The 26,010-nt window shown below is 40.4% G+C and overlaps 1 protein-coding gene across 1 annotated transcript in view; it reads left to right on the forward strand.

The window, feature by feature from the left end:
• cacna1eb (calcium channel, voltage-dependent, R type, alpha 1E subunit b) overlaps positions 1 to 26,010 on the forward strand; it is a gene marked incomplete at its 5' end in the record, with an annotated part of 150,700 nt that overhangs the window by 101,152 nt on the left and 23,538 nt on the right. The window contains 9 exons of the mRNA XM_079819516.1: positions 2,721 to 2,922; positions 4,550 to 4,714; positions 4,892 to 5,002; positions 5,115 to 5,195; positions 5,292 to 5,411; positions 6,717 to 6,782; positions 14,276 to 14,367; positions 15,294 to 15,468; positions 19,437 to 19,564. Coding sequence (XP_079675642.1) covers positions 2,721 to 2,922; positions 4,550 to 4,714; positions 4,892 to 5,002; positions 5,115 to 5,195; positions 5,292 to 5,411; positions 6,717 to 6,782; positions 14,276 to 14,367; positions 15,294 to 15,468; positions 19,437 to 19,564 — 1,140 coding nt within the window. The remainder of the gene's footprint in view (positions 1 to 2,720; positions 2,923 to 4,549; positions 4,715 to 4,891; positions 5,003 to 5,114; positions 5,196 to 5,291; positions 5,412 to 6,716; positions 6,783 to 14,275; positions 14,368 to 15,293; positions 15,469 to 19,436; positions 19,565 to 26,010) is intronic.

The following is a 26,010-nucleotide window of genomic DNA, read 5'->3' on the forward strand; positions in this document are numbered from 1 at the left end:
ATTGTTCTGCACATGGATGAGATCTGAGAAGGAAGTCAGTGCTGGACTGTTTTGTTGTCTTCTCGAGTACTAGTAACACATCTGCCAAGGAAATTTGTGTCAGTGTAGATTTTGCTCTCTATGTTTTGGTGTCAGACAGGTTGCCCTAAAAGTTTTTTGTTTTTTCAAGTTTAGTTATAAATTTCTCTGTGCATGACGTGAGGGTGAACGAAATTACCATATTTTAATTACTGCGACAGTTCTCATTCATTTTAAATAAATGTATATGTTAACACGGTTTTAGTTCTCATTAAACTATCCAAAATCAGAGGACTGAAAGCCATAACAACGAAGCACTGGGCTTTGATTCTGTTGGGCTCTATTTGCTGGAGAGCCTTCTGTGTAAATGCAAATTGGATCCAAAAATGCCAGAAACGTTGACAAATGTCAAACATTAAAGAGCTGGGCTTCTCTTCAAGCACAATAGATGTCGCATTGTGAAAGCTTTGACAGTGTTGAATGAACAAAATCACTCAACAGGTGCCAGAACTTGTTCTGTGTAAAAGTAAAAGTGCTGTGCAAAAGTCTTAAGTGCTTCACAAAAAAACATTTATTATAAGACAGTTATTTATGTTTTTCTTTAGTGTACTATTGGGAAATATCAATTGAAAATTTCTAAACATTGCATTTGCAAATAAGTGAGATTTTTGTATGAACAAAAGTAGTCATACAACAGATGGTTTGGCCCACACAGAGATATGATCTCACCATCATCAAATCAGTTCAGGGTTACTTGAAGAGACAGAATAAACTGAGACTGAAGCCTGAATCCAAAAAGAACTGTGGCAACTTGAAAAAACCTTTCTTGCAAACTACAACCTGATCTCACACCTGAAAGCGTAACTATGTTACAATAGAGCCGTAACTACCATTGGCATTGAGGGGGAAATGACCAATTTGCCATATTTGCTATTTTTCAATGCTGCTTACACACCACTCTGATGTTAAGATGGCAGACATTTTAAAAAGTAAAACTGTTATGCTGGTCTGCCTCAGCGGTCTAACAGCGCTTGTCAATGTCAAAATGATGGCCAATCATATCAAAGAAGGAGGGGCTTAATTGTAAAAGAGTGTGCGTATTGTAAGATATAAGTAGCTAAACATTTAATATTTGACAACTGTTTTACAATGAATATGTTTAATGACCCATAGTAACATACAGTGATGCAAACTACTCAACTTTTTTTTATGTAATTTCGCCAATTTGAATTAAAAATATGCAATCGTTTAAATTGTCATTTATAACTGAATGTGACGAGACTGAATGTTTAAAAAAAATTGTCATATTAGACACATTCAAGAGTGAATGTGTGCATATAAAGAAACATTTCTTCAAGGTCATGCAGTTATGAGAGCCGTGATATTGCTAATTGTGCAATACTGTGTGTGCACTGCAGTCTGGAAAACTGCACACAGATCTCCTAAAACCTTTACAAGTTCTACAAGTTCCACCTTTGGGTAGATTTTATAACAGATCTAATCTTAATACAACGATTTTATCCCATTCTGGTATTTATTGGCAGATTTTCAAAGACGTGCAAATTGGTCCCAATGAGCAGCTAGCCAACTTGTTTAATCGTGTTCAGCAATTTAGGGGCGGCCTAAAGACTTGTCAGACAGAAGTTCACAATTAAAGGGATAGTAAAAAATTTACTGATTTACTCACCCTCAAGCCATCCTAGGTGTATATGACAATCTTCTTTCAGACGAATACAATCAGAGTTATACAAAACGCAATAAACATGTTATTTTGCTTTCGGAGGCAGATGCTGCTGTTTGGGAATCCAGTTGTGTCAGACAGTTCTGGGAGGGAAATACACTGAACCACTTTGGTGACAGACTTCTGAATGACCAAAACAGCATCAGATGAGATGCTTTGCAACAAGATATTTCCGTTGGCTAGTACAGTTATGCCGTCCCATTGCTCAGTCACATGATTTTTTTGATGCGTATTGAGGAATTTATTCAGGATATGTGTTTCCATTGTAGTTTATGCACATGTTTTCTTATCGGATAGAAAATTTATCAGACTCAAATGAGTGCATAATATTTTTATGGGCATTTTTTTTATATATGAGCATCTTGGCGTTTTCATCCAGCAGTTTTTTAAGCGATATTCCAAATTGCGCATTAAAATAGGTGGATGGAAACATAGCTTGTGATTACACTTTTCCACAGTTATTAAGTGATAGTTTACCCGCAAAAAACGAAAATATTATCATTTACTCACCCTCAAGTTGTTTCAAACCTACATGAGTTCCTTTCTTCTGCAGAACACAAAAGATGATATTTTAAATAATGTTGGTAACAAGACTGTTGACAGTAGCCATTGACTTCCATAGTATTTTTTTCCTACTATGGATGTCAATGGCTTCCATCAACTGTCTGGTTGCTAACATTATTTAAAATATCTTCTTTTGTGTTTGCAGAAGAAAGAAACTCATGCAGGTTTGAAACAACTTTAGGGTGAGTAAATGATGAGAACTATCCCTTTAACATTGTAAATCTAGCAACGCTTTTATATATATTTAAATTTTTATAGAAATTGAATCAATCTCTCAATATTAGCTATTTAGGCAATAATAATATTGCTGCAATTATGAATGGGAAAATATGACTTTCATTATTTGTTGAATTCATTGGATGAATTCATTATTAGTTAATATCCCTGCTTTCTACAGAGTTCTTCAACACTCTGTGGATGTCACTGAAGAAGACCACGGCCCAAGCAGAGGAAACCGAATGGAGATGTCCATTTTCTATGTCGTATACTTTGTGGTTTTTCCCTTCTTTTTTGTCAACATCTTTGTTGCTCTCATCATAATCACATTCCAGGAGCAGGGTGACAAAATGATGGAGGAGTGCAACTTGGAGAAAAACGAGGTACAACGTATGCAAATATACAATGAATGTATAAAATATACAATGAGTAATAAGCCAAATAAATATATGACCTCAATATCCAGTAGACTGGATAACACATCAAGCTTTTTATATAAGGAATATCACACGAGTAGCAGTGCGATATGGCTGTATTTCAGCACGGCTGTGATTCGGCCGTAGGTAATCACAGAGTGCTGATATATAGCCATATCGCATGGTTATGAGTGTGATATTGTGTTTATACAACAGTTCAACGGCACAAGTGAGTAAATGAATAAGAAACAACAACGGAGTGTCTTTAAAAACACTCTTTTGTGCAGAACTACTTCCTTCAATGAAGCAACTCAACATTGTTCTAAAATTATGTTTTAGAACTTGGGCAGTCGTGGCCCAATGGTTAGAGATTTGGACTTGTAACCCGAAGTCTCAGGTCCGGCAGGAATTGTCAGTGGGGGGAGTGAATAACCAGCGCTCTCCTCCACCCTCAATACCACGACTTGACTTGAGCAAGGCACCGAACCACCAACTGCTCCCCGGGCGCCGCAGCAATATGGCTGCCCAATGCTCCGGGTCCTCCAAAATCCAAAATATTATATCCATTGTCCAAAGTATTATATCCATCATAAAAAATCAGTTTCAATGTCCGCTGAGGAAAGTGATAGTTTTCCTTATCTTTTAAAAGTTAAGTGGATCCCATGATAGTGCTAAAACAACTTCCTTGTTCTGACCAGAAACTCACTCATAAAGACAGTATTTGCTGCCATCTAATGGCGTAATAATATAACTTTCGCTGAAGTCCATTTCACGATCACTAACAGACCGTTTCTCAATACCAAATACGGCATATTATTTATATAAAATATTAAACAACAATATTTAAATTAACAACAATTGCCGTTATAAAAGACAATAGGAAATAAACACAAGCAAACAATTCAGTCAAACGTACAATAGCAGCAATCTAGTACAGGATTCAAGTTAATATAGCCTAAAAATTATGAAACTTAACTTTGCCTATAGCCAAATAGATTTTTCTCTAAGTAATAAGTAATAGATTAATAAAACCAAAGATTGCACGTCTGATATTCCCTGAATGAATTATAGCTCATGTTTAACCATTATAAGAGCCAGCGACAAATTCCCAAAGAACTGGCCAAGATGAAGCTATTCACTACGGGTACATGAGCGCTGAACGGCCTGGAGCTCGCATCTGCGAAAGCGTTTAAACGTAAAATAGGCGCTATTTATATGACTCACATATTTGAGGTCTACTCTAAATAACTACATTCTCATCTAAAAAAAAAAGTCTTAAAACAACATTTTGTGACACAACAGTTGTATTTTTTTTTTTTAAATATGGTCGTCGCAAACGATACTGAGTGCTGATACTGGGGGAATATCACACGGCTGGAAAAGGCTCATCAGATTCAAGAACCAGAAAGAACTGTTGTATAAATATATATATATTCCATGCTGCTAGGTTTTTTTAACTGCCCTTTAACATCATTTAATGATATTAACACAATTAAAATGAATAAAGGCTATAAATAAAGCTATTCTGCTGAGTTTCTAATCTGCAGTACTAACCAGCATGTACCTTCGCTGCTTTCTTATCTCACTTTTCCAGCGGGCATGCATTGACTTTACTATCAGTGCAAAACCCCTAACAAGATACATGCCTCAGAACAGGCAGACCCTCCAGTACCGATTGTGGCACTTTGTGGTGTCTCCATCATTCGAGTACACGGTTCTAGTTATGATTGCACTCAACACAGTAGTGCTCATGATGAAGGTATAACTTTCAACCTACAATAACTTGGAAAGAATTCATATTTTATTTTAATTTATTTTATATTGAATGAAAAAACTTGAGTGCCCATTAAATGGTCTTCAACTTGCTGAAATATCTGAAATGTAATATTTTTAGGTGTATACAGCATTTCTGATTTGATAACGTAACACTTTTCAGTACCACTCTGCGCCAGCTGCCTACGACATTGTCCTGAAGCACCTCAACACAGCGTTCACTGTGCTGTTCTCTCTGGAATGCATCTTAAAGATCATGGCCTTTGGGTTCATTGTGAGTTTCATGACACATTGATGTTAAGGAGTGTCCTTCAAAGGAGAATACAACTATAATGTATCTGAATTGATTTACCTGATTGTATCATTTTCATTGTTGTCACTCATAGAACTACTTCCGTGATACATGGAACATCTTTGATTTTATCACTGTGCTGGGCAGTATTACTGAAATTGTGGTAGATATACAGGTAGGAATATTTCACATGCATGGGTCTGAATATGAATCAAGAGTGTGTAACATATGTTACAAGTACACAATTGCTTTGCTCTCTCTTTCTATTTAGTCTGTGAACACCATCAATATGAGTTTCCTGAAGCTTTTCCGGGCAGCTAGACTCATTAAACTGTTGAGGCAAGGCTACACAATACGGATTCTGCTTTGGACATTTGTTCAGTCCTTCAAGGTAAAATTACATTTACACTAAATGCATCACTTGCATTGTCATGGAAATATCAAGTAATTTTACAAATGTGATTTCCAGGTCTGTAATAGTCAGAAATTACAAATATTTTAGTCATAGAAAAGTAATGGGAAATATATATTTCTAGTTTTGTTCAGCTAAAAAAAAAGGACTAAATATTTTTTGTGTAGGATAAAATTGGCTCAACATCCACTGTCTGTCCATCATAATATGAATTTTTACACAATCATTTAAATCAAATAAATTAAATGATTGGTCATACAACTGGAAACCCACCCAACTATCTGTGTAAAATTATTTGTAAAGGGGAAAAAAATCTTATCCAGTTATCACAAATGACTAGAAAAGTCAAGGAACAAAATGATGGTTCAAATAGTATTCAAACCTTTTTCTTGAATAGAGCTGGTTTTCAGTAGCCTGGATGCCAGCCGAACTTAGCCCCGCCCACAACATTTTTACTCGGGCAGTTCTGTCTGGACTTGATCGGTAGAGAAGTAATTATGCCCGAACAGAAACTGTTCGGACCAATGAAATTGTCAGGGCGGGCTTTAGACGATGATGGACAGATGATAAACAGTAACGTAATCATCCATGTCATCAAAGGCGCTTGGGTTGAATTTGTTCTAATCCTTAACTTGTTCGTATATGCAATTCACCGTTACTATTTCTCTCAGAAATGATGATCGTGTTGGTAAGTACTCTGTGTATCCTTAAATTCTTTTTTTACAACACCGGCAAAGATCGTTTACACTCATCTTTTTCTTCTAACGTTAGGCTACTTATTCCAGCGTGCGTGCAGACAGGGTTGCCAAGTTTTTACAACAAAACCCGCCCAATTGCTAACATTCCTCAAAACTAGCCAAAAACAAGCCCAATAGCTTTCCGGGGTGGTTCTCCGGGGAAAAAAAGGCATTTGGGGGGTAAAATATGTGTTATTTTGGCAGGGCTGCCTGCTAAAATTCGCATTCCTGGGTCTGTATATCATATAATTGGGGTCACCCGCGGACATGGCAACACAGTGCAGTTGAGTTCTGTTGACATTTGACAACTAACGTTATGCGTCGCTCAGTCGCTCCGTTGCTCTGATTGGTTGTAGGTCTATCCAATTGAGGTCTTTCCTGGTTCGGTTGAAACACGCCCCATAATCACAGCCCAACGGAGCAGAATCAGACTCAAATTCTGACTAGAATTGTATGAGTATGACGACGTCAGGCTAGGTTTTCAGTTCTGTCTGTACAGAATCTGCATCTTTATGTGATTAACATTTTCACTCTCTTTTTGTTTCAGGCTCTTCCATATGTTTGCCTCCTCATTGCCATGCTTTTCTTCATTTATGCCATTATTGGCATGCAGGTACGTTTTGTAAACCAGTATGAATGGCAGTTGTCAAAAATGATATGATCTTTACAAATGTCACAACTTTTTTTTTGTATCCTAAGACTCTTATTTCAAAGTTTATTTAATTTCATAGTACTTGTTTTCTTTGTTCCTATTTAGTCAGTATACTCAGTACAACATGGTTATAGGATATCGCACTCTCCCGTGATTCACTGAAGACACCTCTGTTCATGGCTGAAAGGCCAATGGCGTATGGTGACGTGGGCAGACATACCTGCCCACCTCGAATAAATGTGGCCACCCTTACCTCCATTCTTCAGCTCTTCACCGCACTGCTAGATCACCATCTTGCCACATTCATTAGACAAACCCACAGGGGAAGTTCTTGTTAAAACCCTATGTGAAAAATAGCTTTGTAGCTTGGCCTTGTTGGGGTAACAGTTTAGGACCCAGGACCAGTACTGAAAAATGAAGAGTCAGGAGTCAGATTAATTAAAGAAAAATTTACTGAAGAATAGTTTGCAGTTTCATCAGCAGAAGCCAGCTCACAAGGAGTTTGTAGGCCGCACTCCCTCTAACAGTCTCTCCGCCTCCGCCTAATGTACATACAATTTCTGAACAGTTATACTGTTTTCAAGGTCTAGCCACGTCATTACTGCCATGTTGAAGGATTCTGATTGGCAGAGAAAATGCAGTCACGGTAAATTTCCACACAAGGATAGATAGCAGAGCATATCACTAAAATGGGTAGACTAGTTGTCGCCCCATGACTAGATTTAGATCACAATGACCCAGGAGGTCATAGAAAGGCATCTTCAGGTCTGGTGTCATGTGCAGAAAACGTCCATCTTCAATATTGGGCCTGCACCGATCATGCAACACACACACAAAAGCACTAGGGTATATCGCACTCTAGTTAGTGTCAGCGGATCCTGACATTTATCAAAAGAACACCCAATACCTAAACAAAGATACAGCCATAGCTCTCCTTCACCAGAGAGAGACATACATCCCGGCTGGAGGTCAGAACTGGCAGCTGAGGAGACTAGATTTAAAACTCCAAAATCATTATCCTTAAACTAAATATTTAAAATGATAAAATCACACAGAATTACAATCATCTCTAAACTAAATATATTAAAGTAGAGAAAGAGATACACAGATTGATTATCCTTGATTATTCAGATTTTGGAAATAATAAAAAGAAACATTGAGAAGGATAGGTGTATAAAAGTCAGTGCCTGACCTCACAAATGTGCTTCTAGAAAATTTGTCAAAAATTCCCATAAACTCCTAAACCTTGTGGAAAGCCTTCCCAGAAGAGTTGAAGCTGTTATAGCTGTAAAGGGTGGGCCAACTCCATATTAAACCCTACAGATTAAGAATGTTAGAAAAGAAAAGTTCATGTGCATGTATGCATATGGAGGAGACACAAGCAGTGCGCTTAGGTGAACAGATCTTTGTATGCTCATCATCAGCAGCAGCAGCTAGCCTGCGGAGGCTAGTTCTATGGCATATAAGAGTAAAGGGCTGACACTGTCTGGATGCGCACTCTATGAGAGGGGTGGTGACATCCTGTGCATTATTTAGAGGGATGTGTGTGGGGGATATTTGTGTGGCTGCCAGCTGGCCATACTTTTGTTGGGGTTTTATTGGCTGGATGTCACTGTGATGAGGGTGATCAGTCAGTTCTTACAGCAGGACTATATACTAACCTGTTTGTTTCTTTATCATGGCAGAATAGTCAGAGTAGCTGTGCTGGATATGTATGGAACTACTGGACCTTCTGTTTTAGTTTAGTAGGGGTGTGAATGCATGTCCCATAATCATGGATTGTTCTAAGTGTACTGACTGATTTGGACAGTTCAGAGGTACAACACCACTGGGCCCTGCTTTGTGGGAAGCTTCGTGAAGAGCTGGACTGAAAGGAGATAAGGGTGCAGGTGACCGCATTTATACATGGTGGGTGGGAACATCCGCCCATGTCACCATGTGCATTGGCCTTTCAGGCATCAATGGAGGGGTCTTTGGTTATTCAAACAAGAGTGTGATATCCCATAATCATGTTGTACCTTGTTTCCTTCCTTCTGGGAACAGCTGTTACATGCATAAGGTTTCTGACTAGCCCGTTTGGTTCAAGCTTTTGTCTGTTGTCGTCTATGTAGTGTTTGACATACTCCTGCAGTTTCCCTGTATTCCTGTTCTCCTGTGTTCCAGGGTGTTTCTGTTTTCATTACAGTTTTTCTTTTTTTTACAATCTCTTGGACCAATTTCTTAATACTTAGGTAACTTTTTCAAAACTCTTCACACAGTGATCCTACAGTTAAGCAACATCACAGAACCAACAGTGCTGTTTTCCTGAATAACGCTTCGCCCCCGAAAGCGAACCTCAGAAACTTCCTGTGTGGTGGGATGATGGATACGTGGAAGTATGCAACAAACCAGTCCTGGGTCCTGATTTGTGACACAAATTACTTTAGAGTAAACATATTGAATTTGAGTATGCCTACAGAGCGATTTAGTTGGTGTAGATTTAGAATCGGACGCAACCCCCATCCTTTTTCAGAACAGTGTAGTACCAGCTGTAAAACCTGCTCCCTGCTGGGAGGAGGAACGCGTTCTATGGCCTCCTTTTACTTCCTGTCCCATAATCAGAGCCTGCTCGGGGTCCTACCCACAGTGGTGGGTGAGAGCTTAACCGGGGTGGGCGAGACCTGAACTGAATAGTGTAGCCCTTTTCGGGTATGTCGGCAGGACCCAACTAGATATACACTCACCTAAAGGATTATTAGGAACACCATACTAATACTGTGTTTGACCCCCTTTCGCCTTCAGAACTGCCTTAATTCTACGTGGCATTGATTCAACAAGGTGCTGAAAGCATTCTTTAGAAATGTTGGCCCATATTGATAGGATAGCATCTTGCAGTTGATGGAGATTTGCACAGTGGTAACAAGGCATGATGGATCCATGTTCTCATTCCGTTTATGCCAAATTCTGACTCTACCATCTGAATGTCTCAACAGAAATCGAGACTCATCAAACCAGGCAACATTTTTCCAGTCTTCAACTGTCCAATTTTGGCAAGCTCGTGCAAATTGTAGCCTCTTTTTCTTATTTGTAGTGGAGATGAGTGGTACCCGGTGGGGTCTTCTGCTGTTGTAGCCCATCCACCTCAAGGTTGTGCATGTTGTGGCTTCACAAATGCTTTGCTGCATACCTCGGTTGTAACGAGTGGTTATTTCAGTCAAAGTTACTCTTCTATCAGCTTGATTCAGTCGGCCCATTCTCCTCTGACCTCTAGCATCAACAAGGCATTTTCGCCCACAGGACTGCCGCATACTGGATGTTTTTCCCTTTTCACACCATTCTTTGTAAACCCTAGAAATGGTTGTGCGTGAAAATCCCAGTAACTGAGCAGATTGTGGAATACTCAGACCGGCCCGTCTGGCACCAACAACCATGCCACGCTCCAAATTGCTTAAATCACCTTTCTTTCCCATTCTGACATTCAGTTTGAGGTTCAGGAGATTGTCTTGACCAGGACCACACCCCTAAATGCATTGAAGCAACTGCCATATGATTGGTTGATTAGGTAATTGCATTAATGAGAAATTGAACAGGTGTTCCTAATAATCCTTTAGGTGAGTGTATTTGACGTCTCTGCAGCCCAGGGAATCGCCCCATAACCGTGTTGTTTAAGCCCCTTGATGTATGCATATGTTGATATTTGCGGGCAAAACACACAGTAAGAGACCGGTATCTTCCATGACCTTGACACATCAATGTGGAGGTCAGGAAAAACCGGCAAGCTCCGACATGGAGGTTGTACACGAAATGGCAGAACACATTCATCAAGCTTGCTTTTCTGCCTACGCTCTTGTTTCCCAGCTGGCCAGACAATATTTAGTATAACCAGAGCACGACTGATCACCTCCACTTCAGTATCTCCTGTCTCAATACTGACAACATCCAGCTCCTCAGAACTGGATAATTGTAGTGCCTGTGCTTCACTCAGGGGGCAGAAGTAACCGCAGAGCATGCTTCCTGACCCTGAGATGAGGCACTGGACCTGGCAGATGAAGGCAGAGAAAGGGTGAGGCCTGTCACTAACCCCTCTACCAGATCCATTTGGGAACCCCACAATTTGAGCCGCCACTCTGCCTCGGCAGATGCAGGACCCGAGCCGTGAGAAACGTGAGCACCGCGTTCTCAGCAGAAGCCACACGCATTATAGCAGTGGTTTTCAACCTGTGGGCCACAGCCCACTAGGGGGCGTCAGTGATCCTCCAGGAGGGCCGTGAGATAACTTTTAATTAATTTAAATATATTGTTATAATTCATTCATTGTATTATTAATACGTTAAATTAAAATGTTATTAATTAATACATGATGTTTTATTAACAAAGTTTGGGAGGAGCATCTTCAGATAATTGTCACAAGTGGAGAGCACTCAGCTAATCAACAATAGAGGTATATAAATGCAGCAGTCCTTGTCCATTTGTTGACAGTTATCAGTATCCCTTCACCACCCCTTCTCCACACTTTTAGTTTTAACCACTTATATACACGGGGGTACTCTGAGTTCGGGCCAAATTCCGAGCTTGAAGCCCTCCCCCCGGACAGCACACCAAATACGCATTTAAATTTACTCTCTATAAATTATATGTAAGTGTGAAATGGATTTAAAAAAAGCACCAACTCTCTTGTATCCTATTCTGTGATTGTTTTTGAAGTCATTTCTGAATGGTGGCTCAAAACACCCAACCGCTTAATGAACATAGGAACTATGCATAGAAAACCAGTGTTGCTAAAAAGTTTTGATGGATGAAGACTGTAATGAAGGTAAAGACGATTACACTGACATACAGGAGTCGTACATCAGGCATGCGCAAGTCTGTTATTATTGATGCCCAAACGTGAATGTGCACTCTTGGCTATAACATCATATTTCTGCATGAACACAGTTCAATAGTGTTTTATAACGGATGCTCGCCGTAGAAGCATATTTGATCAGTAGTGTTACACTGATCAAGGCTACACATGGGCATCAGACGCTCCAGACACGATTGCTTGTTCTGACAGAGGAACTGTTCACTGATGACATCGACCCACCTTCAGATTGTTGAGTTTCCACACATTCAGAATTATTTTATTTTTAATTTGTATTTTGGTGTATTTAATAATTCTGAATGGATCCGTATAGTAGTTACATGCAGTCCTTTGGCATATCACTGTGGTCTTGTTTGGTATGGCAGGTTGATTTAAGCTACTATAACTGATCAGAGTAAGCACTTTTAAGTTTTAAAGAATGTCTGCAAAGTGTGTTTGCAAAAAAGAACACTGAAGGTTATAATAACATGGAGTTGAAAAGTAAGGTCCTTGCTTATTGTTTCGGAGAGGAGGGGGTCCTTGGAATAAAAAAAGGTTGGGAACCACTGCTTTATAGTTTTCTGGTCGATGACATCACCCACCCATGACTTTCCATCATGCCATTGTACTGATATCATACGTGCTTCACAACGCAATCACATAGAGGCGTTCCCACAGATTTTTGACAGAGTGCAAGTTCCCTTGAAAGGGAATCAAATTCTATAACCACCTACAGAGGTGTTAGTCTTTCAATTCATTACCATGCATTTAAAAGAGGTAAATTTAGAAAATTATTTTGTACTGTAATGTAAACATGGTCTATGTAACATAAACTGTAGTGAATTATAAGCAGTTGAGAGTCATTCTGGTTTTGTAAAGAAATTTTACAAGAGAAATCATTATATAATGCTACCTAATGTTAGTGTTTAGGTCTGTGTTTTATGATTGACAAAGTGTGTTTGTTGGTTGAAAACCTTTGCTTGTGTTCTGGAAGAATGGGTTGATTTGAGACTACGGTGACCACCATAAAATAAACCAAATGTGGGACAATTACTAAGTTTGTGTGGGACAATGTGGGACATGTTACCAACACTAAAACATAACCTGAAACTGTTACACAATGTCTATCTAACTTAATAAAAACATATGTATTCTGCGTTTCAGATGATAAGAATACTTTGTTCTTTAGTCCCTTCCAGAAAACACCATTACATCACAATGTAACATTTTACATGTCATTTAAATTCAAAATCACTGAGCCCAAAGGCAGCAGGCATCAGATCTGACCAAGTCCAATAATGAACAAATAAAATATAAAGCAACATGAAATTAGTTCATTGCCAGTCTTATATATTACATATTAAGAATATAACATATTTACCGAATTATCCATTTGTTTTCTACATGGAACGAATCACCGCTCCACATTTTGATTGACAGCCGTTACAACCTACTAGTGACCGTGTTTACTCCTTTCTTTTCAACCATTGGATAGGATTTTAAAAACGGCTGTTGTTGTATTTGTGAAAGGCGGGATGTTACGTCTGACGAAGCGCTGATAAATATGTCTAGGTGAAAAACGATGCCGCAAAAAAAATTAAATGAAATGCTTTCTTAAAAAGGCAAAAGGACGCATGCATGTTTTCTTAATATGATAATTAAAAACCAACAGACTGATGAAAATGCGGGACATTTTCTCAATATGCGACGTGCGGGACAAGGGGTGAAAATGCTGTGCAGTACAACGCAAAGCGGGACGGGTGGTCACCCTATTTGAGACATGTATGAAGTGTTTTGTTTTTTGTTTGTTTTTTTGCGCATTTTGAATGTGATATTAACTGCTGTGCCAAGATGAAAGTTTGTTAGGAGAACTGTGTGGTGAATTTTTAAAAAGTGAAAACTGAGAAACGTGTCCTAGTGCAAAAAACTGTAAATCAATACTGCTGCATCTAGATCCACACTTCAACTCTCTCATTTCCTGCAACCACAGCTAACTTTGTAATTTAATGGTATTAGCGGAACACTTCCCTAAACTTCAGAATGAACTTGAGTTTTGGCAGCTCGATCTCTACAAATTACTCTTCTAATTTATTTTTGATTTCCAGTGCTTTACAACAGATGCACTGTCTGTTTGTGTGTGTGTGTGTGTGTGTGTGTGTGTGTGTGTGTGTGTGTGTGTGTGGACTGGTAATCCCTACGTTATGGGGACAAAGATGGCAATATCCGAAATCCTCGTCCTTGTGGGGACATTTTTTGGTCCCCATGAGGAAAACATCTTATAAATCAGACTAAGTGAGGTTTTTTGAAAATGTAAAAATGCAGAATGTCTCCTGTGATGGGTAGGTTTAGGGGCAGGGGCAGTGTAGGGGGATAGAATATACAGTTTGTACGGTATAAAAACCATTACGCCTATTGAAAGTCCCCATAAAACATGAAAACCCAACATCTGTGTGTGTGTGTGTGTGTGTGTGTGTGTGTGTGTGTGTGTGCGCGCGCGTGCGTGTGCGCGTGTGCATGTGCATGTGTGTATACAGTACGTGTGCATGTGTGTGTGTGTGTGTTTGAGCAGTGATATGACATTTGAAGTGCTGTGTATAGTACATCTGATTCTGATCTACCATATTTTATTATTTAGGTATTTGGGAATATTAAATTGAATGATGAAAGCCACATTAATCAACACAACAATTTCAAGACATTCTTTGGTGCCTTGATGCTGCTCTTTAGGTAAGATCACCTAACATTTAGAGAAAATGTATTTAAATATATTTTATTATTTTAGTAGAATTGGCAGCACTTTAGTTTAGGGTCCAATTCTCACCATTAACTAGCTGCTTAGCATGCATATTACTAGGGTATTGGCTGTTTGTTAGAGTTACAAAGCACATATTAATGGCTCAACTACTATTAATAAGCAGTAATCAGGAGTTTACTGGGGCGTAAAAAAAAAGCGTAGTTAATATTGAGAAATGGACCCTAATCTAAAGTGCGACCATAGAATGTACTACTACTTGTGAATAATTTGACTTATGTGTGTTATAAACTCTAATGCTTTTTAGGTTATGTAATAAAAAAAAATTTATTGGTGAAAAATATTATGATGTAGAAATTTCAATTGTAGATTATTTTAACTGAAGATGTCATAATATAATAGGCATTAGAGGCACAATCTTGTATTGTATTCTTTCTTTAGTGTCATTTATAGTTTATAAATATTATGGTGCAGAAATATATGATAAGAGCTAAAAGGTTAACTTTTTATTTTAGTTCACCCCAAAATTAAATTCTGTCATCATTACTACAAGACTTTCATCTCACACTTATTAAAGGATCATGGAAGGGAATCAAATAATTTGAGTTCCTCATACAAAGAACAAGACCACTTTTATGATTCTTTTTTGTACTTTTATGGTATATTTAGTCCTTTTTAGGACAACCATGGGTACTATGAACTGTTGTTGAACAGAATAAAAAAAGCATGAAGATTTAAAAATTATCTTTGTATGTTCCACTGAAAAATAACTTTGGAACAACAGGAGGATGAGTAAATAAAGGCAGAATTGTCATTTTTGGGTGAACTACTCCTTTAATTGTTTCAGTCTAGTGTTTGGCTGACTCATTCCTGGGTAGATATATTACTTTGCTTCTTGCAGAAGTGCCACTGGAGAGTCTTGGCAAGAGATCATGCTCTCATGTCTAGAAGGGAAGGAGTGTGAACCGGACCCTTCAATAGTACCACCTTTCACTTCTCCAGATCATGAAGGGGGCTGTGGCACCGACTTTGCCTATTTCTATTTTGTCTCCTTCATCTTTTTCAGCTCATTTTTGGTAAGAATGTATCAACATTGTCCAGCAGTGGCCAGTTGCATAAACTGTTTAGATTAGTCTTAAACGTTAGTCATCTAATTTTTTTCTTAAAGTCAGTTACATAAAATAGATTGGTATCATTTGAATTGGAAAAGCAAGACGGATTACCCTTTGGTTAACTGCTAGTTGGTCAAACTAGTTCTTAAGGCACAGTGGCTAGGTTTATGCAACTAGCCCCCAAATTTTAAAATGTATTTGGGAAAGAGGGAGGTATACTGTGCCATTTTACTCAAGTTCAAAGTACTCAAAAATAGGGTTAAAACTAATACACCTAATGATATTTTAGGATTTCAACTATCATCTGAAATGAGAAGAAAGCGATTAGTCATAAAAGCCAATAATATTTGTGGTAAACAATGCCAAGTTCCCTTTCAGTCAGTACACTACGAGTTCTGTCAGTATTGACGTAATGGGGTTTCGCTTAGAAGCCAATCGCCTTCGAGATCTACAAAACGAGCCAATGGCATTAAAATGCCATGGGTCTGCGGAATTTGCGCAACTCCGCCCCACCTCTTGGGTATATAAGGAGCTGCGCTGCACTCTCGCATTATGTTTCTGCTTCGGAGCCGAGTGTTACTTACCTTCCAGAGGTTTTCCTCTTCAAGACGAGCGTCTCTCCAGAGTGTTGTTATGATCCTGGGCTTCTCTTTCTTTTCTCTCTGTCTCCCTCTTGTGGTCACTTTCACTTTACGCTCTCTTAGCCTCTTCATTGCTCATTATCTGTTACGGCTGTTTCTCCTTCCCGTTCTGATTCCCCCACCTGCTTCCTCTTTTCCCTTGATTATCTCAGCTTCTTATTCCCTCCACTTTCCTGTCTTATTGTCGGATTATTGTTTCACGTTGCTAGAGAGACGCTCAAACTTTCATCCTGTCCTGTTCTATCCAGCCTGTCTATTTTGATCGTAACCTGTTGATCTCGTGAGTTATCCTCTGCCTATAGACTGTGTGTTCAAGCTATGCCTGTTTGCAGAGTACCTGTTCGGAGCTTGTGGCTGTCCACCTTCACTACCGCTGAGGTTTTTCCCTGAATGACAATTGGCATCTGGGACCCTGGCCTCTGTCCTCTCTGATCTCTAAGCGATCTTTGACCAGCCGTTTGGCGGATTCAGCGCCGGCTCTGCTTACCGCCGGACTTTTGCTATTCTGTTTATTACCGAGGACAATTTCTGTTGTCGAATAAAGAACTGTGTATTGCACTCCTCCCTGGTCTCCCATCTTCCTTCAACCCATAACTGTCGGTGTTACGGCGCGTTCCAGCGAGTTCCGCATTCCTGTCTGATCTGTGCAGTGATCTAGCACAGTGTGTGTGTTCTCCCTGGGCGTTTAGGCATTTCTGCAGAGCAAAACTCCTCTCTAAAAGAGCTGCACGTGGCACGTCTTTCTCGCCCGTGTACCGTGTCTGGGTGCGGTCGGCTGGTTAGTCCGTTTGATGGGCACGAATGCTGTTTGGTGTGCTTGGGCCTCGTGCACGCAGAGCGTGCATTCATGGATGACTCATATTCCCACTGCGGGAACATGACCATCGCAGTGTTGCGATCGAGACTCCATGATCTCCGTCAAGGAGGGAGGTTCCCCTCTACCACACCCCCATCTACTTCCTCCTCGAGAGGCGGTACTTTGGCTGGTTGTCAGGGTGATCTGAGGGTGACAGTGTGGGCCAACCCGACAAACATTCCTCGGGCCACACCCCCCTCTAGCACGCTGCAACCCGTGTTGTTGCCGGATGAAGGCGCTGGTGTTTCCCCGTCCTGGGCCCAGCATCTCATTCGGGGCACCGGCGGATGATACTATGCCGATCGCTGCATCACAAGGTGGGCTGGATTCCTCTGGAGATGATGATTCGGCTGTGCTGCCTCCATCGTGAGGGCCAGCATTGCCCTAGTCAGATCTGGAGCTCACAGCCATGCTTGCCCGGGTTGCTGAGAGCATCAGCCTTGAGTGGAACCCTTCGCCATGTCCCGAGCACTCAAGGCTGGATGATTGGTATCTGGGGGCGGCCCGTGCTGAAAGCGCCCATTCAGCCCCCAGAGCCTTTCTTCCCGTAAGTGCATGAAGAGGTGTCAAAATCGTGGAAGTCCCTGTTGACTTTTCGCGATCGCTCGGCAGCCACTTCCACCTTCACTGCCCTCAACGGCAGCTCGTTGAAAGGGTACACTGGAGTTCCCCCTGTTGAACATTCTGTTGCGTTGCAACTGTGTCCGCAGAGCACTTCGACATGGCGTGGTGACCCAAAGCACCCATCCAAAGCTTGTAGGTTTATGTCTACTTTGGTGGTGAAGACCTACAGAGCTGCGGGCCAGGCCACGTCCACTCTGCATGCTATGGCCAGGGAAGGCTCTCTCCAAGCAGAGGTTGTCTGACTGGATAGTGGACGCCATTGTCCTGGCATATCAGGTTCAGGGCATGCCATGCCCCCTAGGGGTTAGGGCACACTCCACTAGGAGTGTAGCTTCCTCTTGGGCTTTAGCGCATGGTGCCTCGCTAACAGACATTTGTAGAGCTGCAGGCTGGATGACACCCAACACATTCGCAAGATTTTATAATCTCCGAGTGGAGCCTGTGCCCTCCAGTGTACTCACCCCAAGTGGTCAGTAACTGGACAGACTCAGGTGTCATCGCTTGGTGCGCCTTTCCACTCCACGGACTGGATGCATATTTACTCAGGTGAGTTTCTCAGTAAGCCCTGAGCTCCTCCAGCACTGTTGATGTCGACACCAGAGTGCATGCCCGATTGGTCAGCCCTTGTGTTATGCTAGGTGCAGCCATGTACATGGTTCCCCCTTTGGGCAACCCCCACATATGTATTTCCACTGTAAGTCTCTTCGAGCATGTGTCTTCACTTGGCAAGACACCTTGCCACTCCTGGAGTTGAAACATTCCACCTGCGGCTGGATACCCCAGGGTGCTCTCCTAATGCAGCCCCTATGGGGGTCATATGTGTATTCTTAAGTCCTCCCTTCGGGCAGGCATTGTGTTGCATTTCTCCACGTGGGATATGCTTCCCAGTGTACCTTGGTATTGGCGTTGAGCCTAGCCCCTCGTTCGTGCTAAGACTCACGGCAGGGAGCTCAGGTCCGTGCAGGATGCTGGAAGACAGCCACTGTAGCAAGATTGAATTGGGACCCCCATTCCGTCAGTACTGACGTAACTCGTAGTGTACTGACTCAAAGGGAACGTCTCGGTTACGTATGTAACGCTCGTTACCTGAAGAAAAGGAACGGAGACTTTACGTCCCCATGCCACAACCGCTGTACCGCTGGTACGGCCGGGGCGCTCAGCCTTGGCTCCTCAAACATTATTAAACATAATGCGAGAGTGCAGCACAGCTCCTTATATACCCACGAGATGGGGCGGAGTTGTACTATGCAAATTCCGCAGACCCATAGCATTTTCATGCAATTGACTCGTTTTGTAGATCTCGAAGGCGATTGGCTTCTAAGCGAAACCCCCATTCCGTCAGTACTGACATAACGTGTCTGTTTCCTTCCTTCAGGGAACGATGGTTTCATACGTAACCGAGACGTTTCCAGTATGAGCTAGATCATCGCACAAGCTAAACAGGACTGTCACAATCCCGGTTCTGTGTCTTTTGTTTTGTATGGACTTTTGTGTTGTTTAAAAAAATATATATATTAACACTGGACTTTGTGGCAAATTTGACATCTTACTCTCTTCTGACGACCTTAATAAAACTCTCTATATTATTTTCCTTTTCTTTCTTTTTTGGAAGGTCATTGAATCACTTTCTTGGATTTTATCTTTTACTATTGGATCAAATGTGAATGCAAAAAAATATATATTTGCTGTAGACTTCCGTTTCTGAGAACCCCGAAAATGTGAAAAGAGTCCATAGATATTTTTATAATAAATTATTTAATTTATTTTCACTTGGTCTACATTCAAAACTTTGCCACTTTATTTTTCCTTAGATGCTGAATCTGTTTGTGGCTGTGATTATGGACAACTTTGAGTATTTGACACGAGACTCATCTATTCTTGGACCTCACCATCTGGACGAGTTTGTGCGCATCTGGGGGGAATATGACAGAGCAGCATGGTAAGCACAAACAGATCACCTGTAACTGTAACTACCGGAGTGCTAGTTATAATAAAGTTTCTAATGCTTGTCACTGTTCTTACTGCCATACGCATAGAGGCACTTCACTAGGAACCACTGCTCATTAACATCCACAATCATGTTTCCATTTATTTTCACTTGGTTTGTTCATTTATACAGATGTGACTCAGTTCAACTCAAGCACATTTAACAGTAGTTATGGATATGCAAAGATCCTGGGTCTTCACCCTCCAAGTGCAAATCCTGGGCAAGGAAAACTCACATAAAAAAGGATAAAACTAGCATGAAATTGACATATATGATGAAACCTCAAGCAGAACCCATGAAGGAGTGGAACTGTCCCTATATATTTTGATAGCTGTTCAGCTTCAATGGTTGTATGTGTTTGTGCCTGAAACAAATTAAGTTGAATAGTATGCATTGAACATTTGGCCACATTGCTCACTGCTTTGGACACAGGCAGATGTTTTCAGTTTTGTGGTGGTGAAATTTGTTGAAATTCTTAGAAGGAATATTGGATTCCTATATGCATTGCTGGAACACAAACTAAGCAGGATTGCTTTGTGCAATCAGGACTTGCTTGAGCTGTTCATATAGACTGGCCTCAAATACAATTAGTACCCATCAGAATGTCAACGCTTAGAAAGTCTAAAATTAATTTAGGCTAATGGAAGAAGATCTTGCAGTTATAGTTGTATTCTCCAAGATTGGAATTTAGATGGAATTTCTCAAATTTAGCGAAGCTAGCGGATGACTGTGAGCAAATAGGTGTCCCCTGTAAGTAAAGCTGAAGGCAACATCCTTCTGTTTACAGGCTTTCAAGGGAAGGATGATGTCATATCAGATGAAAAGGCGCATTAAGGAAGACAGGGCCTCGATTGTTCAAAGAAAGGTGGGTTTGTACGTGCCTACCCTAACATCCTTCTTCGTGTTGTTAGCATGTATCAAAAATATAAATTTTAGGGCTGCAACTAAGTATTTTTTTCTGATAATCAATTATCATGTTGATTACTTATTTAATTAATTGGACACAAAAATTGCATACTTTGTCTATACTGGCGCTTCCAACTGCAAAGGGAGGGCTATTAAAGCTATAAATATATGACTGTATGATATGCTATACAGTACATTATGTGGCAAAAGGAAAGATAAGATAACAACTCTGGTAAGAGCTACAATATTATGCAGGAACATTCCACTGAACTCTGTATGACTAGATTGTGGATAGAAATCTAAACTAGCCAGTACCTCAATCTAAACTGACCTAGTGTGCTGCGCATCTGTCGGAACATAATTTTTTTTTCTCTTAAGCTCTGTTTACACCATGGACGATAACTATAATGATACAGATACCATTGTAAAAATCATTCTAAATATAAAATAAAAGCACAGTCCACACCACAACTATAATAATAACGGCAAAGATAAACAATGGAATCACTTTCAGAACATTTGATGAACAATAAAAACACTGACAGCCAATCAGAATCCAGCCTGCTTTAAAGAGCTTGAGCATTTAAAGTGGCGTGGACACAAATACAGTGCCTTGCAAAAGTATTTGTACCCATTTTTATTTTTTTATTTTTTTCACATCAATCTACACTCCATACACCTTAATGGCAAAGCAAAAAAAATGGTTTGTGATAATAATTGCATAAATAAATAAACTTATATAATTACATTGCATACATTGCCCTTTTCTGGATCACTTGAAATGTTGCTCAGGAGCATTTTAGTTTCGCTGGATCGCCTTTGAAATGTTTCTGCACTTTGATTTGAGTTACCACGTGGCTAATTCAATGGAATGGACATGATTTGGAAAGGCACACACCTGTCAATAAAAAGGTCTAACAGCTGAAAATGCACATCATATTAAAAACCAAGACATCAACCATCAGGTCAAAGGAACAGCCTGCAGTGCTCAGTCACAGGATTGTGTCGATACACAGATCTGGGGAAGAAACAATTCTGCTGCATTGCAAGTTGACAGAAGCATGTAGCCTCCAAAATCCTTAATGAATGAAGTTTGGAACAACCAGGCTCTTCCCTAGAGCTGGCATCTGACCAATCGATGGAGAAGGGCCTTGGTTAGAATGGTGATCAAGAAAGTCACTCTAGTTGATCTTCATGATCATATATGGAGATGGGAGAAAGAAGGACAAACATCACCGACCCATTTCATTGGTCTGGGCTTTACGGCAGAGTGGCCAGACTCAAGGCCTCTCCTCAGTGAAGACGCATGAAAACCCACTTTGAATTTGCATTTGCTCTCAGACTGTGAGAACCAAGAATCTCTGGTCTGATTAAAGGGGTGGTAAAACACATTCTTTTGAAGGCTTGACTGTGTTTGTGGGGTGCACTGTAACGTGTTCATGCTTCGTTTAAAAAAAAATTGCCTTATTTTTCATATATTTGACCTTTATTCTACACTGCTCTGTCCCTCCTTGTAAAACGGTCTGATGCTTTCCGGGTTGTATGAAGCCAGTCCCTCAAAAATACGCAGTGGGCTCAGATTGGTTAGCTGGCCCAGTGTGTTGTGATTCGCTAACCGCAGTGCACGTCGGAAACGTCACGCCCCTTACCGGAGGCTGTTCAGTATTATGCTGCCTTCACGTGCTATCGGAAATTTGATCATTCCGATTTCTGAAGTCGTGATTACGAGCTCATAGCATTCAAGTTTCAAAATGTGAGGGCGTTCATGTGCAATGTTTACCTAGGAAACTCGTATTTACGATAATTCCGAGAGCACGTGAAAGCAGCATTAGAAACAACGGCGTCAATAAAACCACACCAATCTGAGCCCGAATCAGACCCAGAACATTTAAATGAAGATGATCGAGCAGAACCTGTTCAGTCCTCGAGAGTAAAGACTGCGGATCTATAATGATCGCTACTGAATGGCACTTTAACTTTTGTATTTTTAGAACGATTATAGCCAAATATCTGTCGCAAGAACTAACCCAAAACGAACACTAAGCACTGGCTTTAACTAGTAAGTTAGCCAAATCACACACAGAACCATGTTTAGCAAGCCTGTAGATAAACAATACATAAAAGCTCTACTCAAAGAATCATTTACACTAATGCCAGGTTCGCTGTTGAGATTTTAACGTTAGTGTTTGTAACGTTAGGTGTTCGTCGGATAACGTTAAGTATGAATGAGCATTTAACAGACTGGTTTGCAGAACAGCGTTGTCATCTGTTTACTTCCTTGCTACAACCTATTACAGGAAAACACATCGATGAAAAATAAATCAGACTTACAGGTTGTGGCCCGTGAACAGCTTCTGTTTGTAAATCCAGCTTTCAGGACAAGCCGTTGTGCATATCCTGTATTGAACTCGCGAAGTTTGTGGAAGTTTGTGTTGTCCTCCGTGAAATGTGCAGCGCGCGCGTCGTGCATCCACGCACCGGCAGTGTTTTTTTCACGCAGCTGACGTTGTGCAAATCTGGCATTGAAATCGCGAAGACGGTGGATGTTTTCCTCTGTTAGATGTGCTGCAGGGAGCCCTGCGCGCGCCTGATTCCCCGCTGACTCAAACACACGTGCATATAACATGCTGTATGTTAAACGCTCTGCAACGCACCCCCGTCCCAAGGAAGGCTGAACAGAGCAAGTGCCCCAGACCTGCAATCCGGATGAAAATAACAGCGTTTCGGCATCGCGGCAACAACACTCCAGCCTAACTAACAATAGCGCTGCGATACAAAATGGCCTCACCCCCCCTTATTTAATATTCTCGGAGGAGGGGTTTATGTAAATATTGAGCCTGGTGATGTCACCAACCCTGGAGGAATGTCTGTAGTCGCCTACTGGCCGTTTGCTGTAGTTCTTAGAAACTGATTTCTTTAAAAGCAGATATCTCCCTTTGCTTTAAACTTTGAACGTTGAAACTTTGCAGATGTTGTTTATGCTCAAGCAGCAACATTACACGTTAGCTAAAGTTAGAATAGTGAAATCGTGGTTTACCACCCCTTTAACCTCAGTTCCAAGTTTCATGTCTGGAGAAAACCAGGCACTGCTCATCACCTGCAGAATCCCATCCCAACACTAAAGTGGGGTGGTAGCAGCATCATGCTGTGGGGGTGTTTTTCAGCAGAAGGGACTAAGGGACTCATCAGGGTAGACGGAAGGCTCAACAGAGCAAAATATAGAGATAACCTTAAAGAAAACCTGGTCCAGAGCACTCAGAACCTCAGATTGGGCAGAGGGTTCACCTTCCAACAGGACAGTGACCCTAAGCACACAACTAAGATAATGCAAGAGTATCTTATGGACAACTCTGTGAATGTCCTTGAGGGGCCCAGCCAGAGCTCGGACTTGAACTGAATCGAACCCGATCGAGTCACGAAGTGTTGCAGATGAATACAAAAGATAAAGTTCAAACGCAGAGTTTAATAATAATCCAAGAACAGAAGGTAGATGCAAACACACTTTCACAAACAAGACCGGACACTGAACATAGGAAAAGCAGGAACTTTCACAGTAGTCATACAAAACAAGGTAATTAATGACACACAGCTGAAATGAACTAATCCTATCAGTAACCATGGAAACTAAAGAGAAGCGGGAAAATCAGACAAAGGAAAACAGGAAACAAATGAATACAAACTAAAAGTCAGAACTGACCTCAGCTGAAAAATCACACTATTTTCTTTTTAGAGCTTCTTTACAGCTGAATTTATTTTGGTTTACATCATTGATCATTATTTTCCTATTTATCTCTGAAAAGCTGCTTTGAAACAATCTCTATTGTATAAAGCGCTATATAAATATAATAATATAAAATAATATAAAGGTGACTTGACACCATTATTATTCTTGTAAAAAATAGAATTTCAAATAAATGTGAAGCATTTAAACCTTAATTTAAAGTCCAGCAATAAATATTTTTCTAAATTAATTATTTAGCTTCCCTTCTCTGCTAAGTTACATCTGGTTGACTCATATCACTTGACCTAGAATATCATCTTTTACATATTTCAGAATATATACAGTCGTTAAAATGTTAGGACATCCTATTGAATTCCATGGTTTTCTGTATCAGGACATAATAAAAAATCATCTAGTGCTTGGCAGGTATTAAAATTTGGAAAATAAAACCTCAGATGAACAACAACACATGACATTATTTATTTAGCAAAAATAAAGTCAAGATGGAAAAACCATGCGTGACAAAGTTAGGACACCCTATCATTCAATTGACTGTAGATCCACTTTAGCTGCAATAACTTGAAGTTATCATTTTCTGCATGATTTATCAGCCTCTCACATCATTCTGGAGAAATTTTGGTCCACTCTTTACAACATTGCTTCAGTTTGTTGAGGTTTGTGGGCATTTGTTAATGCACAGCTCTTGTCACAGCATTTCAGTCAGGATGAGGTCTGGACTTTGAATGGGCCATTGCAACACCTCCATTCTTTTCTTTTTCAGCCATTCTGTTGTAGATTTACTGGTGATCTTCAGATCATTGTCCGGTTGCATGACCCAATTTTAGCCAAGCTTTAGCTGTCGGACAGATGGTCTCACATTTGACTCTAGAATACTTTGGTATACAGAGGAGTTCATGGTTGACTCAATGACTGTGAGGTGCCCAGGTCCTGTGGCTACAAAACAAGCCCAAAACCATCACCCCTCCACCAGCATGCTTGACTTTTTGTATGAGGTATTTGTGATGATTTGCTCTTTTGGTTTTCACCAAACTTGGCGCTGTGCATTATGACCAAACATCTCCACTTTGGTCATGTCTGTCCAAAGGACATTGTTCTAGAAGTCTTATGGTTTGTTCAGATGCAACTTTGTAAACCTAAGCCATGCTGCCATGTTTTTTTAGAGAGAAGAGGCTTTCTCCTGGCATCCCTTCCAAAAAAAGCCATACTTGACCCATCTTTTTCTAACTGTACTGTCATGAACTTTAACATTTAACATGTTAACTGAGGCCTGTAGAGTGTGAGGTGTAGTTATTGGGTTGTCTGCAATTTTTCTGAGCATTACACAGTCTGATCTTGGGGTGAATTTGCTGGGACGTCCACTGATGGAATGATTGTGTCTGTTCTGAATATCTTCCACTTGTGAATAATCTTCCTCACTGTAGAATGATGGACTTCAAATAGTTTGGAAATAGCCTTGTAATCCTTCTCAGATTGATGGCAGCAACAATTGCTTCTCTAAGATCATTGCAGCCTTAATTAATTCTAAGTTGTCAACTTAAAAAAATAAAACATATAATATGAGTTGATTAATCAAGTCTTGAAGCTACCTACATAGTAGTTAACACTAAGTTTGTGTTTACAGTCAGAACTTTGTTGCAGCTTGCCTACTAGCTAGTCATTTAGACTAATTTAGACTATAATAAATGTATTTTATATAGTGCTTTTTATTTGATATTTCTCAAGGCGATTAACATAAAATATTTACACAAGA

This window comes from Gobio gobio (genome assembly GCF_949357685.1).
Source record: "Gobio gobio genome assembly, chromosome: 6".
Classification (NCBI taxonomy): Eukaryota; Metazoa; Chordata; class Actinopteri; order Cypriniformes; family Gobionidae; genus Gobio; species Gobio gobio.